We start from the raw sequence: 14,852 nt of genomic DNA, 5'->3' as shown, positions 1-14,852 counted from the left end.
CCAGGAAGCAGGTATCTTCTTGAGCAAGAGTGTTGTGGAAAGTGGGCCGTGAAGCGCAGGGATCAAGAGGCTCCGCCCCCAAACCCCGACCCCGACCCCAGGCTGTGTGACCTGTCAAAGTCAAACCCTCTGAGATGAAGAACCAACACACCCCCTGAGCAAACATCAGCAGAAGAACCACCAGCAGCCAAACTGCAGGACAACTCAGCTCATCCATCCCTTCATCCATCCAGTGTTTCTTTCTCCTTCGGGGCAAAACAGCTAACTGCTAGCTGACAGCAACTCCTTGTTGACTTTTCTAACAGCAGCCTTGAGCATACAAGTATGGACACACTCGCACACACACTCTCTTGGTGGTCCATCGTGTCCGATGATGACAGTCCTGCTTCTGCTACTTGTGAGTCTTGCCTTGCCTACAGAGTCCAAAACTTGATCCACGCTGTCTGCAGCCTTCAGAGCAGGTGGATCCACAAACTCGAGGTGTCAATCCGGTGTTGGCTTCATGTGTCCTGATGCGTTTCTTCATTTGTCTTGTCACTTCGGTCCTCCTCAAGTTCCCTGCACTCCTTGTTGACCGAGCCTCCTTTTTCAGGCCTCTTATCTAGGCCCTTCCTCCATCGGGGTACGCAGTGCGACTCCTAAATAGGGCTGTACCCACCCCAAGGTGTACCCACTAGGGTAGGCATGCACACTATATCTATGGGACCCACTGCTACTCTCAGATCCCCTGCTAGGTTAGCCTGCTAGCCAGTCACCATGTGTGCCATGAGGAGGCCTGGCAGAAGTCTTGGTGGTGGGGAGCTTCTCCTGAACCGGCAGGAGTAGACTGATGCACGAGTTGCTTCTTCATTCACCACAAGGCTTGTCAGCGGCAGCCCTGAAAGCGAGAGGTGGCAACCAGACAGGAAGTAGGCATGGACCTTCCCTCTCACTTCTTGCACTAAACACATCACACAAACACACACTCTCACTCCCTGAGAAGATCGCAATCTCCAACTGAGAGGGATGAGGTCTCAGGTCAGGGAGCCAATCAGCTCGCTTGTTTATTCTTACGTGGAGTTTCTTCGACGGAGTTCTTTCAACCAACGCGAGGGTCGAGCCTGCTGATCTTGTTCATCTTCAGCGTCCAGCTCCACCTGCCGTGACAGGTGTGGACCACAAGATGACGCCATTGGCTTCCAAAAGAGGCATACCTCCACCGTCCTCCACTCCACTTCAAGTGTGTCCTGTCTCTCCTCCAAGTAGGACTTGACCAGAACACCTCACCAGGAGGCGTCCGGACATGACGGATTCATGACGGAGAGCCCGGACATCCTGAGGAGGACACACATCTCAGACGCTTGGATCCGTGATCTGGTTCTTCTGGTCTCCACCCACAGCTGGTGACCGGAGGAGAGGATTGGGACGTCGATCCACCGGTAAATTGACCTTCTACACCTCCTTCCCTCACTCGTGAGCAAGACCCCGAGATACTTGAGCTCCTCCGCTTGGGGCAGGACTTGTATGATGAGGAAATTGAAAGGCAGCTTAAATGTACCAAACAAAGGCATCATGAGACGATGAAGGGCGACGAAATGACCATGAAAGAAGATGACGTGTAGGATTAGGATCCCCAAGAAGCAAAGGGCTTGCAGTGAATCAGAGGATACGCTTTGAACCGCAGAAGAAAGATCCACGGACCCAAGCGACCACGGCAGGTCAGACAGCAATGGAGACTTTTCTTAGTTCACCGGATCTGCTGTCCGTAGGAGAACAACGGCGGTCCAGTGGATCATCCAAGAAGCTCACTTTTGCCGTAAGTTGGAGACTCCGCTCACCAAACGTCGACGAACCGAATCATTTTTTTCCACTGAAATCCTTGTAAACCCCATGGATCCGTTCTCCAGCCCCAAAAACAAGCTGCACTCTTTGGTAGATTCATTTATTTATTTTTGTAACAAATACAAAAAAATCAGAAATACTGCATTTGTACTTTGTTTTAGCTTGATTGAATTTGCAGCATATCTTTCTGCTTGTTGGCATGAAATGTGCAAAATAATTATCACAAGAGTACAAATTAACAGTAAATCTCAGTGCTACATAAAATTGTAAACATTAAAATATGAGCAGCTTGATGTGGATTTTAAAATTAAGGCTAACGTTGTTGTTGCTGAGGTTCTGTTGTTGTTTTCTCTTTTTCTAGCTCTTACTTCATCAGAACCAGAAAAAGTAAAGCCTTCTGTCATATGAGACCCTCACTAATGCTAACGCTAACACTAATGCTATCTCCAGCTGGTTGACATTCATGAATCGGAGCTTACGATAACTTTTCTACTTCTAAGACTTGCGACCTTTGCTTGGTTAGTCGCCCCTTCAGTCACGATCGATGTTGCTGCCTTGTTGTAGTGCTTAGCGAGATCTCTGACAGCAACACCCTTCTCGCGTTTGGCTCATATTTCTTTCAGATGCACCGGAATGCTAAAGTTCTTCTTACCACCACAAGCTCCAACTGTTTTTACATTCAAATACTAGAGGACCACATATGTAAACAACATGGAGTAGCATGCAAAACTGCCGCTACGCTAGCACGCCATAATGGCAAAAAGCCTGGCAGTTTCTTCATTTGTGTCCTCATGCACTGAGACTTGTTCAGAAATAGATTCAAAATTGGATTGCAAACGTATAAAATACAAAATGAATGTCCAAAATGAATAAAACAAGTAACAATAGGCAGCACAGCTTCAGGAACAAGGGGGTTCAGGTCGAGGTATTCGTGGTATTCATTTCCAATTTTTCTCCATCAGTTCCTGACTCGTGTGAAGAGCTTGGCCCTTCAACTCTCTGCCGGCGACTCTTGACCCGTTTTATTATGACCCCGATGACCCCGATGACCACGATGACCACGATGACCACGATGGCCACGGGGACCCCAATGACAATGGGGATTTTATTGGCGTCGCCAGTGGTGGTGTTGGTGGTGTTGGTGGTTGTGATGGCTATGGTGGTTGTGGCGACGCTACTTTTTGCCGTCCCCTCAGACTTCGGCTCTGGAACGACGAGAAAAGCTGTGTTATCAAAGGGAACGACAGTCTGGAAAGCACCTGTCTGGTCATGTGACAATAACTACATTGTGCAGAAAAAACAAACTGGAGAGACACGATATTTTGGCAGGATTAGCTAACGGGGGTAAATGATGACTCACCGATGGTCAGTTTAACTCCGTCAATACTGGAGTTGCACTCGCAATAGTACGTTCCGATGTCTTGTAGTGTCACATTGCAGATATACAACGAGAAGAGGCCTCCAGAAATGTTAACGGAGGCCCTGTGTTGCCACTTCTCTTGGATTTCAGGAATAGAACCTTTCCGATAGATGACGTCGCCTCTTGGGTCACAACACATAAGCTCATTTGTAGCACTGGAACAGTTGAACAGCAGAGTGACGCATCCACCGACCGGGACAGACATCGGCACCTCGCCTTCAGGGGAGAAAGAAGAAACGTTTTGGTGTCGATCTGTTCCTCTGCTGCGACCAGCATACCAGTCCTGTTCCGAGCTCCAGGCCCCAAAAAAAGAAGCAGAAAACATTGACCGACTCTCTGTTAGCGCAGCAACACAGTTGCCTCAGCGAACACCTTTACCGACTCTTTCCTCTCGGCAGATTCGTTGCTCTTCATCTTCAAGCTCGTTCCCACTTGGGAGTTCACCTCCGCCCCCCCGACACGCTTAGCCCCGATGCTAACCCTGTCAACCCTGTGACGTCGCTGCAGACGGCGTTGCGTCTTCAGCAATAATGGCGGCCGACGAGCGAAAAGTTGTTTTTTTTTTCATTTGTATACAAACATCGAGAGACTTTATTAGCGGTTTCATGTGAACCGTTTGCCCTCCGACAACCAAATTCTGACTCCTCTTCATATCAAAACTCACTTGTCCAAACTTGCCCGCTCACGCTAAGAGTCGCTGCCTGCGCCGCCTTTCACCTGCCGCTTCATGTGGACTTTGTCCGTTGCCGTTCCATCTGATGCTGTTCTCTCTTTTGTCAAAGAGCCGTCGAGTTTTAAGAAAGGCGCTCAGAAATACGAGGTACCGTTACTACCGGAGTGGTCGAAGGTGCCGAACTCCACCGTTTCCACCTGAACCCCCTCGAGGCACCAGGCACTGATTTCCAAATCTGGGAAATCACCATCGACACGCCTGGTGGAGGCCCTCGGGCCAAGGCCTGGCCGGACCCTCGACGGCAGAGCCTGATTTACCGGTCGATCGCAAATGCCGCTCAAAATACGTTCAAAAAACACGGTGAAGTCACGTGGGCGAGACTTACCGGCTCTGTGCGACACCAGAGTTGCTGCCAAAATGACGTCGCAGGCCAACGAGGTCCAAAGAAAGCGCATGATCAGGGGAGGAAGAGCGGAGAAGCAGCTAGTACAGCTTTTCTTTGCGGATCAGCTCCGCCCTACGGAAGGTGCTAGAACAAGCTTGAACACGTGTTTCCGCTTCCGGCACCCATGGTTGTCCTCCGGCTGACTTTACAGTTTGTGGAAGGAAATGAGTTCCCAGGTCAGATAAATAGAAGAACAAAGAAAAACAAAGAGCAAACGTAAACATTTAAACACGAGTTCCTCTCATTCACACACATATATTCTGTCTTGCTGCGACTCACTTTCATTCTGTTTCAGAATGTCACTTCCTGCAGTAAGCGCCCACGCGATACAACCGTTTTTTCCGGCAGAAGTAAGAAAATAAAATCCTCTAAGTATCAAATTCGGAAAACACAATCAAACAATTTACCTAAAATAATAAAACATGTCAGGTGGTTATTTACAGAGGCTATTAGACTTTTTAATTCCTCTTAAAAAGTCTTAATTTTTTTTTAAACCATTTCCACATGTGCATATAAAATCTAAATTGAATCCCTGCCTACACCTTACAAACTAAAAAGAGTGCTATTAAATATGTAAGGAAGAAAGTGTTCACCTGTAATCTAAATGTGTAAACTTCATCCATGAAACATGCAAACACACACACAATACACACTGAAGTTGCGTGAACAGTAGAATTCCAACATACTCTTTAGTAGTGAAGCTGGTGACTAACTTTAAATTGCACATTTTCACTAGCAATTAACGAGCTGGCTTTTACCGCTGCTGCACTGATTTCTCTGCTACGGGTGAAAGTTTTAATTGTTCCCTTTTTAAGCCAAATTAAATTAGTAAGTTAGTTAGTCCTCTTGCACAACGGGATGAGTAGAGCCAACCGTGGCTACCAGGTTTCTCCATCTGGGAATTAAATTAAATTACCAGCAAAGTAATCTATCTATCTATCTATCTATCTATCTATCTATCTATCTATCTATCTATCTATCTATCTATCTATCTATCTATCTATCTATCTATCTATCTATCTATCTATCTATCTATCTATCTATCTATCTATCTATCTATCTATCATCTATCTATCTATCTATCTATCTATCTATCTATCTATCTATCTATCTATCTATCTATCTATCTATCTATCTATCTATCTATCTATCTATCTATCTATCTATCTATCTATCTATCTATCTATCTATCTATCTATCTATCTATCTATCTATCTATCTATCTATCTATCTATCTATCTATCTATCTATCTATCTATCTATCTATCTATCTATCTATCTATCCATCCATCCATCCATCCATCCATCCATCCATCCATCCATCCATCTATCCATCCATTTTTATTTATTCTTTATAATTTTTTGAAATAAATTAATGCATTTTATTTGAGGGATGAATGTAAACCTCCTGGGCAGCTTCTCCACTTTTTGTCCCAGAAGGATCTCATCCAAACTGTTCCTGAGAAGACAAGGTTGCTCCGGCTGGTGGTCACCGGTTAGTCACCGGTTAGTCACCGGTTAGTCACCGTTCCGGCTACGACAGCATCGTTGAAGCGCTCGTTCTCGACGTTGAAAAGACTCAAAACATAGAGTTGGAACAGGACCGATCGAGACGACCGTCTTCACTGGCGGTGATTTCCATTGAGAGACTTTTAAAACAGAAGAAAGATAAGGAAGACTTCTACAAGCAGGTTATGGATGCTTCAGAAGGAGCAGCTGCATGGACTTCATTTATAAGTAAAGGTAAGAGATAATAACGTTTTTTTACATGCACTTTTTTTTCTACACTACAGTTTGTATACACTCACCGGCCACTTTATTAGGTACACCTGTCCAACTGCTGGTAAACACTTCATTTCTAATCAGCCAATCACATGACGGCAACTCAGTGCATTCAGGCATGTAGACGTGGTCAAGACGATCTCCTGCAGTTCAAACCAGCATCAGTCTGGAGAAGAAAGGTGATTTGAACGACTTCATGGTCGTTGGTGCCAGAAGGGCTGGTCTGAGTATCTCAGAAACTGCTGATCTACTGGGATTTTCACACACAACCATCTCTAGGGTTTACAGAGAATGGTCTGAAAAAGAAAAAATATCCAGCGAGCGCAAGTTCTGTGTGCGGAAATGCCTTGTCGATGCCAGAGGTCAGAGGAGAACGGCCAGACTGGTTCCAGCTGATAGAAAGGCAACAGTGACTCCAATAACCACCCGTTCCAACCAAGGTAGGCAGAAGAGCATCTCTGAACGCACAGGACGTCCAACTCTGAGGCAGATGGGCTACAGCAGCAGAAGACCACGCCGAAACTTAGGCTACAATTTGCAAAAGCTCATCGAAATTGGACAATAGAAGATTGGAAAAACCTTGCCTGGTCTGATGAGTCTCGATTTCTGCCGCGACATTCGGACGGTCGGGTCAGAATTTGGCGTCAACAACATGAAAGCATGGATCCGTCCTGCCTTGTATCAACGGTTCAGGCTGGTGGTGGAGGTGTAACGGTGTGGGGAATATTTTCTTGGCACTCTTTGGGCCCCTTGGTACCAATGGAGCATCATTGCAACACCACAGCCTACCTGAGTATTGTTGCTGACCACGTCCATCCCTCTATGACCACAATGTACCCAACTTCTGACGGCTACTTTCAGCAGGATAATGCGCCATGTCATAAAGCTGGAATCATCTCAGACTGGTTTCTTGAACATGACAATGAGTTCACTGGACTCAGAAGGCCTCCACAGTCACCAGATCTCGATCCAATAGAGCATCTTCGGGATGTGGTGGAACGGGAGATTGGCATCATGGATGTTCAGACGACAAATGTGATGCCATCATGTCAATATGGACCAAACTCTCTGAGGAACGCTTCCAGCACCTTGTTGAATCTATGCCACCAAGAATTGAGGCAGTTCTGAAGGCAAAAGGGGGTCCAACCCGTTACTAGCATGGTGTACCTAATAAAGTGGCCGGTGAGTGTATGTCAAGAGTGCTGATATGATATTTCAATCAAAACACATCAACTGCTGCCCATAAAATGGCGAACAAGCTTCTCTGTAGCTTCATATGTTTGTAAATCTGACTGATGACATCAGTGCCTCAGCAGCCATGAACCTCAGCGCACGTCACCGGTTGGATACGTGCACGGATACGTTCTACAGCCTCCGTCTCCTCGGGTTCCTTCACGTTGATGCAGAGGTTGTGGTCTCTGCAGCAGGTGTTCCACCTCCTCTCTGTGCTTGGTCTTCCTTCAGGCCGACCGGAGAAGGTCCGCGGTGACTTCCATGGAGTCCTTGATGCGGGTCGCGATCGGCCTCTCGACCGATCGATCGATCGATCGGTCGATCGGCGGAGGGACGATGTCCGTGCCGTGTGATTCCCGTCTTCTGTTTTGGAACCTAAATGTTGAGAATTTCTGCTCAGGAACAAACAAAAATACCGTATTTTTCGGATTATAAGTCGCACCAGCAAAAAATGCATGATAAAGAATGAAAAAAACATAAATAAGTCGCATTTTTGGGGGAAATTTATTTGATAAAATCCAACACCGAGAAACGACATTTCATCTTGAAAGGCAATTTAAAATAAAAATAAAATAGGGAACAACAGGTTGAATAAGTATCGCCTTTAAGACGCATAAACAACAAACTGAGAATGTGCCTGCTAGGCTATGCTAACATAAGAGTCATTCAAATAGCGATAGCATATAGCTCATGCTACAACCAAACAATCTGTGTCACTCTTGATCACTAAATCCAACGAAATCTTCTTCTAGGAATGAGTCTATCAGAGGAACAGCACATGTTAGATGTTTTGGAGAGAAGGTCAGAGAAGCCAGACTGAGATGGTTGGGTCATGGACAGAGATAGAGGATATATTGGTTGACGGATGCTGGAATTGGAGGTCTGGAGGAAGACCAAAGAGAAGATTTATGGACGTCGTGAGAGAAGATATGAAGGTAGTTGGTGTAAGAGAGGAGGATCCAGAGAATAGGGTTAGATGGAGAAGGTGGACTCGCTGTGGCGACACCTGAAGGGAAAAGCCGAAAGAAGAAGAAGACGAAGAGGAAGAAGACAAAGAGGAAGAAGAAGAAGAAGAAGAAGAAGAAGAAGAAGAAGAAGAAGAAGAAGAAGAAGAAGAAGAAGAAGAAGAAGAAGAAGAAGAAGAAGAAGAAGAAGAAGAAGAAGAAGAAGAAGAAGAAGAAGAAGAAGAAGAAGAAGAAGAAGAAGAAGAAGAAGAAGAAGAAGAAGAAGAAGAAGAAGAAGAAGAAGTCCGTGTAGTTTCTGCTGGGGTGGTGGGCGGCCATCTTGGATCAATCCACATGGCGTTTGAGGTGTTGAGTGCAAAATTATGGGATTGATCCCGCATGTTGGTTGTCAGGGGCGACTGTCATTCTGGTTTCCTGTTTTTGTCGCCAGAGACCAGACTTGATGAAGGAAGCTCCGCCCCCGGCGCTCCTCAGCGTTCGTAGGCCGACATGTAGACCAGGTAACCCACGGCAACCGCCGCCACCGTCGCCGCGATCGCCGTCAGCAGCAGCCCGGTGGAGGCGTTGATGGTCCCGGGCCTCGCCGCCGCGTCCTCCGTGGGCGCCGCTATGACGACACGCAGAAACTTAACTGGTCGTCAAAAAGATCAAAGATATAATTGAAATCAAAGAGATCCGATGTTAGATCACCAAGATCAAAGAAGTCATTAAAATCATTAGATCTCAAGCTTCACAGAGATTTCAGTAGATCATAGAGATCATTGATATGGAGTTTGGTTAAAATCAATAACATCAAGATCAAAGGCTTGACAGAGAATCACAGATGTGCATCGTTAAGAGATCAAAGATGTCACTGAAATCACTGAGATCAAATATAAAATCATGAAGATCAAAGGCTCCGAGGAGAATCAAGAGCAGGAGTGAAGAGATCAAAGAGATGGTGAAATTCTGAAGAACAGACGGACAACAAAGATCTGGGTCATCAAAGACTTCTGACATCAAAGAGCCGAAGAAGATGGTCCGTCCTCACCCGTGACGTTCAGGTAACATCTCCCCACGTCCCTGCCGCCGTTGCCCACGGCGACCCAGCACCGGACCCAGCCCGAGTCCTGGGGGCGGAGCTCCGACACGAGGAGGCGGAGCCGACCCTCCGCCAGGCCGTCGGCGTCGCTCCTGACCCTCCCGTCGAAGCGCCGGTCCAGGGCGCCGCCCTGCAGGCTGAAGAGGACGACGGCGGCGCCGCCGGCAGCGGGCGTCTGCTCGCAGCGCACCGTTAGCGAGCCCAGAGAGGCGGCGGGCGTGAAGTTCCACTCCAGCGTCACGTTCTGGTTCTCCTCGGCCTGGTCCACGTTGAAGGTACCTGGCGGGGTCCGTGGATGAACCAGGAAGAAGGAACACGACCAATTTGCCTTCAAGGACGCCAGGACTCACAGTCGCTGCCGGAGGCCACGGCGACCAGCAGGAACATCCAGAAGATCTCCATCGTTCCTGACCCAGAAACGACGCAGACGGAAAGCAGGGTGTCGTCAGCCGAAGGCAAACCTCCAGGAAGCAGGTATCTTCTTGAGCAAGAGTGTTGTGGAAAGTGGGCCGTGAGGCGCAGGGATCGAGAGGCTCCGCCCCCAAACCCCGACCCCGACCCCAGGCTGTGTGACCTGTCAAAGTCAAACCCTCTGAGATGAAGAACCAACACACCCCACAGGAAACATCAGCAGAAGAACCACCAGCAGCCAAACTGCAGGACAACTCAGCTCATCCATCCCTTCATCCATCCAGTGTTTCTTTCTCCTTCGGGGCAAAACAGCTAACTGCTAGCTGACAGCAACTCCTTGTTGACTTTTCTAACAGCAGCCTTGAGCATACAAGTATGGACACGCTCGCACACACACTCTCTTGGTGGTCCATCGTGTCCGATGATGACAGTCCTGCTTCTGCTACTTGTGAGTCTTGCCTTGCCTACAGAGTCCAAAACTTGATCCACGCTGTCTGCAGCCTTCAGAGCAGGTGGATCCACAAACTCGAGGTGTCAATCCGGTGTTGGCTTCATGTGTCCTGATGCGTTTCTTCATTTGTCTTATCACTTCGGTCCTCCTCAAGTTCCCTGCACTCCTTGTTGACCGAGCCTCCTTTTTCAGGCCTCTTTTCTAGGCCCTTCCTCCATCGGGGTACGCAGTGCGACTCCTAAATAGGGCTGTACCCACCCCAAGGTGTACCCACTAGGGTAGGCATGCACACTATATCTATGGGACCCGCTGCTACTCTCAGATCCCCTGCTAGGTTAGCCTGCTAGCCAGTCACCATGTGTGCCATGAGGAGGCCTGGCAGAAGTCTTGGTGGTGGGGAGCTTCTCCTGAACCGGCAGGAGTAGACTGATGCACGAGTTGCTTCTTCATTCACCACAAGGCTTGTCAGCGGCAGCCCTGAAAGCGAGAGGTGGCAACCAGACAGGAAGTAGGCATGGACCTTCCCTCTCACTTCTTGCACTAAACACATCACACAAACACACACTCTCACTCCCTGAGAAGATCGCAATCTCCAACTGAGAGGGATGAGGTCTCAGGTCAGGGAGCCAATCAGCTCGCTTGTTTATTCTTACGTGGAGTTTCTTCGACGGAGTTCTTCAACCAACGCGAGGGTCGAGCCTGCTGATCTTGTTCATCTTCAGCGTCCAGCTCCACCTGCCGTGACAGGTGTGGACCACAAGATGACGCCATTGGCTTCCAAAAGAGGCATACCTCCACCGTCCTCCACTCCACTTCAAGTGTGTCCTGTCTCTCCTCCAAGTAGGACTTGACCAGAACACCTCACCAGGAGGCGTCCGGACATGACGGATTCATGACGGAGAGCCCGGACATCCTGAGGAGGACACACATCTCAGACGCTTGGATCCGTGATCTGGTTCTTCTGGTCTCTTCTGGCCACCCACAGCTGGTGACCGGAGGAGAGGATTGGGACGTCGATCCACCGGTAAATTGACCTTCTACACCTCCTTCCCTCACTCGTGAGCAAGACCCCGAGATACTTGAGCTCCTCCGCTTGGGGCAGGACTTGTATGATGAGGAAATTGAAAAGCAGCTTGAATGTACCAAACAAAGGCATCATGAGACGATGAAGGGCGACGAAATGACCATGAAAGAAGATGACGTGTAGGATTAGGATCCCCAAGAAGCAAAGGGCTTGCAGTGAATCAGAGGATACGCTTTGAACCACAGAAGAAAGATCCACGGACCCAAGCGACCACGGCAGGTCAGACAGCAATGGAGACTTTTCTTAGTTCACCGGATCTGCTGTCCGTAGGAGAACAACGGCGGTCCAGTGGATCATCCAAGAAGCTCACTTTTGCCATAAGTTGGAGACTCCGCTCACCAAACGTCGACGAACCGAATCATTTTTTTCTACTGAAATCCTTGTAAACCCCATGGATCCGTTCTCCAGCCCCAAAAACAAGCTGCACTCTTTGGTAGATTTATTTATTTATTTTTGTAACAAATACAAAAAAAAACAGAAATACTGCATTTGTACTTTGTTTTAGCTTGATTGAATTTGCAGCATATCTTTCTGCCTGTTGGCATGAAATGTGCAAAATAATTATCACAAGAGTACAAATTAACAGTAAATCTCAGTGCTACATAAAATTGTAAACATTAAAATATGAGCAGCTTGATGTGGATTTTAAAATTAAGGCTAACGTTGTTGTTGCTGAGGTTCTGTTGTTGTTTTCTCTTTTTCTAGCTCTTACTTCATCAGAACCAGAAAAAGTAAAGCCTTCTGTCATATGAGACCCTCACTAATGCTAACGCTAACACTAATGCTATCTCCAGCTGGTTGACATTCATGAATCGGAGCTTACGATAACTTTTCTACTTCTTCTAAGACTTGCGACCTTTGCTTGGTTAGTCGCCCCTTCAGTCACGATCGATGTTGCTGCCTTGTCGTAGTGCTTAGCGAGATCTCTGACAGCAACACCCTTCTCGCGTTTGGCTCATATTTCTTTCAGATGCAGCGGAATGCTAAAGTTCTTCTTACCACCACAAGCTCAAACACTGTTTTTACATTCAAATACTAGAGGACCACATATGTAAACAACATGGAGTAGCATGCAAAACTGCCGCTACGCTAGCACGCCATAATGGCAAAAAGCCTGGCAGTTTCTTCATTTGTGTCCTCATGCACTGAGACTGGTTCAGAAATAGATTCCAAATTGGATTGCAAACGTATAAAATACGATATGAATGTCCAAAATGAATAAAACTGAACAAATAACAATAGGCAGCACAGCTTCAGGAACAAGGGGGTTCAGGTCGAGGTATTCGTGGTATTCATTTCCAATTTTTCTTCATCGGTTCCTGACTCGTGTGAAGAGCTTGGCCCTTCAACTCTCTGCCGGCGACTCTTGACCCGTTTTATTATGACCCCGATGACCCCGATGACCACGATGACCACGATGACCACGATGGCCACGGGGACCCCAATGACAATGGGGATTTTATTGGCGTCGCCAGTGGTGGTGTTGGTGGTGTTGGTGGTTGTGATGGCTATGGTGGTTGTGGCGACGCTACTTTTTGCCGTCCCCTCAGACTTCGGCTCTGGAACGACGAGAAAAGCTGTGTTATCAAAGGGAACGACAGTCTGGAAAGCACCTGTCTGGTCATGTGACAATAACTACATTGTGCAGGAAAAACAAACTGGAGAGACACGATATTTTGGCAGGATTAGCTAACGGGGGTAAATGATGACTCACCGACGGTCAGTTTAACTCCGTCAAAACTGGAGTTGCACTCGCAATAGTACGTTCCGATGTCTTGTAGTGTCACATTGCAGATATACAACGAGAAGAGGCCTCCAGAAATCTTAATGGAGGTCCTGTGTTGCCACTTCTCTTGGATTTCAGGGTTATGACCTTTCCGATAGATGACGTTGTCTCTTGGGTCACAACACATAAGCTCATTTGTAGCACTGGAACAGTTGAACAGCAGAGTGACGCATTCACCGTCCGGGGCAGACACTGATGCCTCGCCTTCAGGGGAGAAAGAAGAAACGTTTTGGTGTCGATCTGTTCCTCTGCTGCGACCAGCATACCAGTCCTGTTCCGAGCTCCAGGCCCCAAAAAAAGAAGCAGAAAACATTGACCGACTCTCTGTTAGCGCAGCAACACAGTTGCCTCAGCGAACACCTTTACCGACTCTTTCCTCTCGGCAGATTCGTTGCTCTTCATCTTCAAGCTCGTTCCCACTTGGGAGTTCACCTCCGCCCCCCCGACACGCTTAGCCCCGATGCTAACCCTGTCAACCCTGTGACGTTGCTGCAGACGGCGTTGCGTCTTCAGCAATAATGGTGGCTGACGAGCGAAAAGTTGTTTTTTTCATTTGTATACAAACTAGTCTACGTCCAGAGACTTCATTAGTGGTTTCATGTGAACCGTTTGCCCTCCGACAACCAAATTTTGACTTCAAATCAAAACTCCACTTGTCCAAACTTGCCCGCTCACGCTAAGAGCCGCTGCCTGCGCCGCCTTTCACCTGCCGCTTCATTGCCGACTTTTGTCCGTTGCCGTTCCATCTGATGCTGTTCTCTCTTTTGTCAAAGAGCCGTCGAGTTTTAAGAAAGGCGCTCAGAAATACGAGGTACCGTTACTACCGGAGTGGTCGAAAGGTGCCGAACTCCGCCGTTTCCACCTGAACCCCCTCGAGGCACCAGGCACTGATTTCCAAATCTGGGAAATCACCATCGACACACCTGGTGGAGGCCCTCGGGCCAAGGCCTGGCCGGACCCTCGACGGCAGAGCCCGATTTACCGGTCGATCGCAAATGCCGCTCAAAATACGTTCAAAAAACACGGTGAAGTCACGTGGGCGAGACTTACCGCTCCGTGCGACACCAGAGTTGCTGCCAAAAGGACGGCGCAGGCCAACGAGGTCCAATGAGAGCACATGATCAGGGGAAAAGGGGCAGAGGAGCAGGTGGTACAGCTTTTATATGCGGGTTGGCTCCGCCCTATGGAAGGTTGCTAGAACAAGCTAGGACACGTGTTTCCGCTTCCGGCACCAATCGTTGTCTTCTGACTCACCTTACAGTTAGTGGAAGGAAATGAGTTTCCCAGGTCCGCTTTCAAGCCATAAAGATAAATAGAAGAGCAAAGAAAGGAAAAACAAAGAGCAAATGTAAACATTGAAACAAGTAAGAGCAACAGTTTAGTAAAGGGTGAAGTTATCCCCGTTAGCACTAATTTTAATTGTGTTAGCATGGATTTCAGCTGTGATTGTTTAAACTGTATGCAGTGCAAGGAGAGCGCTGCTACTCCAGTGAGGTCGTGGATGCAGTAGAGGCAGGGGGAGGCCGGGGCCTCACCTGTCAGCACGGTTAGAAAAAAATGCAAAAATGAAATGGTTATATTTACTCAGTGATTTGTGCTATATAAGTTATTTTCCACTTAACTTCACATTTTTTTTCAAAATCGCTGGAAAGAAAAATTCACATTTACCGTTCAATGATTCTGCTAACTGTGCTAGCATG

General features: G+C 47.6%; 1 protein-coding gene across 1 annotated transcript; it reads right to left on the bottom strand.

The window, feature by feature from the left end:
- Positions 1-1,916: 1,916 nt before the first annotated feature.
- Positions 1,917-4,406, bottom strand: LOC147223265 (uncharacterized). Its single transcript, XM_086166027.1, has 3 exons — positions 4,300-4,406; positions 3,182-3,457; positions 1,917-3,026 (listed from the first exon to the last, which is right to left on the bottom strand). The coding sequence occupies exons 1-3, from the start codon at positions 4,367-4,369 to the stop codon at positions 2,737-2,739; spliced, it is 636 nt and encodes a 211-aa protein (XP_086022153.1). The 5' UTR covers positions 4,370-4,406; the 3' UTR covers positions 1,917-2,736.
- Between the last annotated feature and the right edge of the window lie 10,446 nt (positions 4,407-14,852).

Source organism: Fistularia commersonii, chromosome 19 (genome assembly GCF_037954325.1).
Source record: "Fistularia commersonii isolate RoL2024-O1a breed Wild chromosome 19, RoL_Fcom_v1.0, whole genome shotgun sequence".
Lineage (NCBI taxonomy): Eukaryota > Metazoa > Chordata > Actinopteri > Syngnathiformes > Fistulariidae > Fistularia > Fistularia commersonii.
Note: the sequence above shows the minus strand (reverse complement) of the source record. Positions and strands in the feature narration are given on the sequence as shown.

What these genes read in the sequence shown, in the direction of transcription:
- LOC147223265 (XM_086166027.1), bottom strand. Translation starts at nt 4,369, where the DNA reads ATGCGCTTTCTTTGGACCTCGTTGGCCTGCGACGTCATTTTGGCAGCA. An exon ending in TCTGGTGTCGCACAGAGCCG is followed by an intron (nt 3,458 to 4,299) that starts GTAAGTCTCGCC and finishes TCTCCCCTGAAG; the next exon opens with GCGAGGTGCCGATGTCTGTC. An exon ending in CGGAGTTAAACTGACCATCG is followed by an intron (nt 3,027 to 3,181) that starts GTGAGTCATCAT and finishes TCGTCGTTCCAG; the next exon opens with AGCCGAAGTCTGAGGGGACG.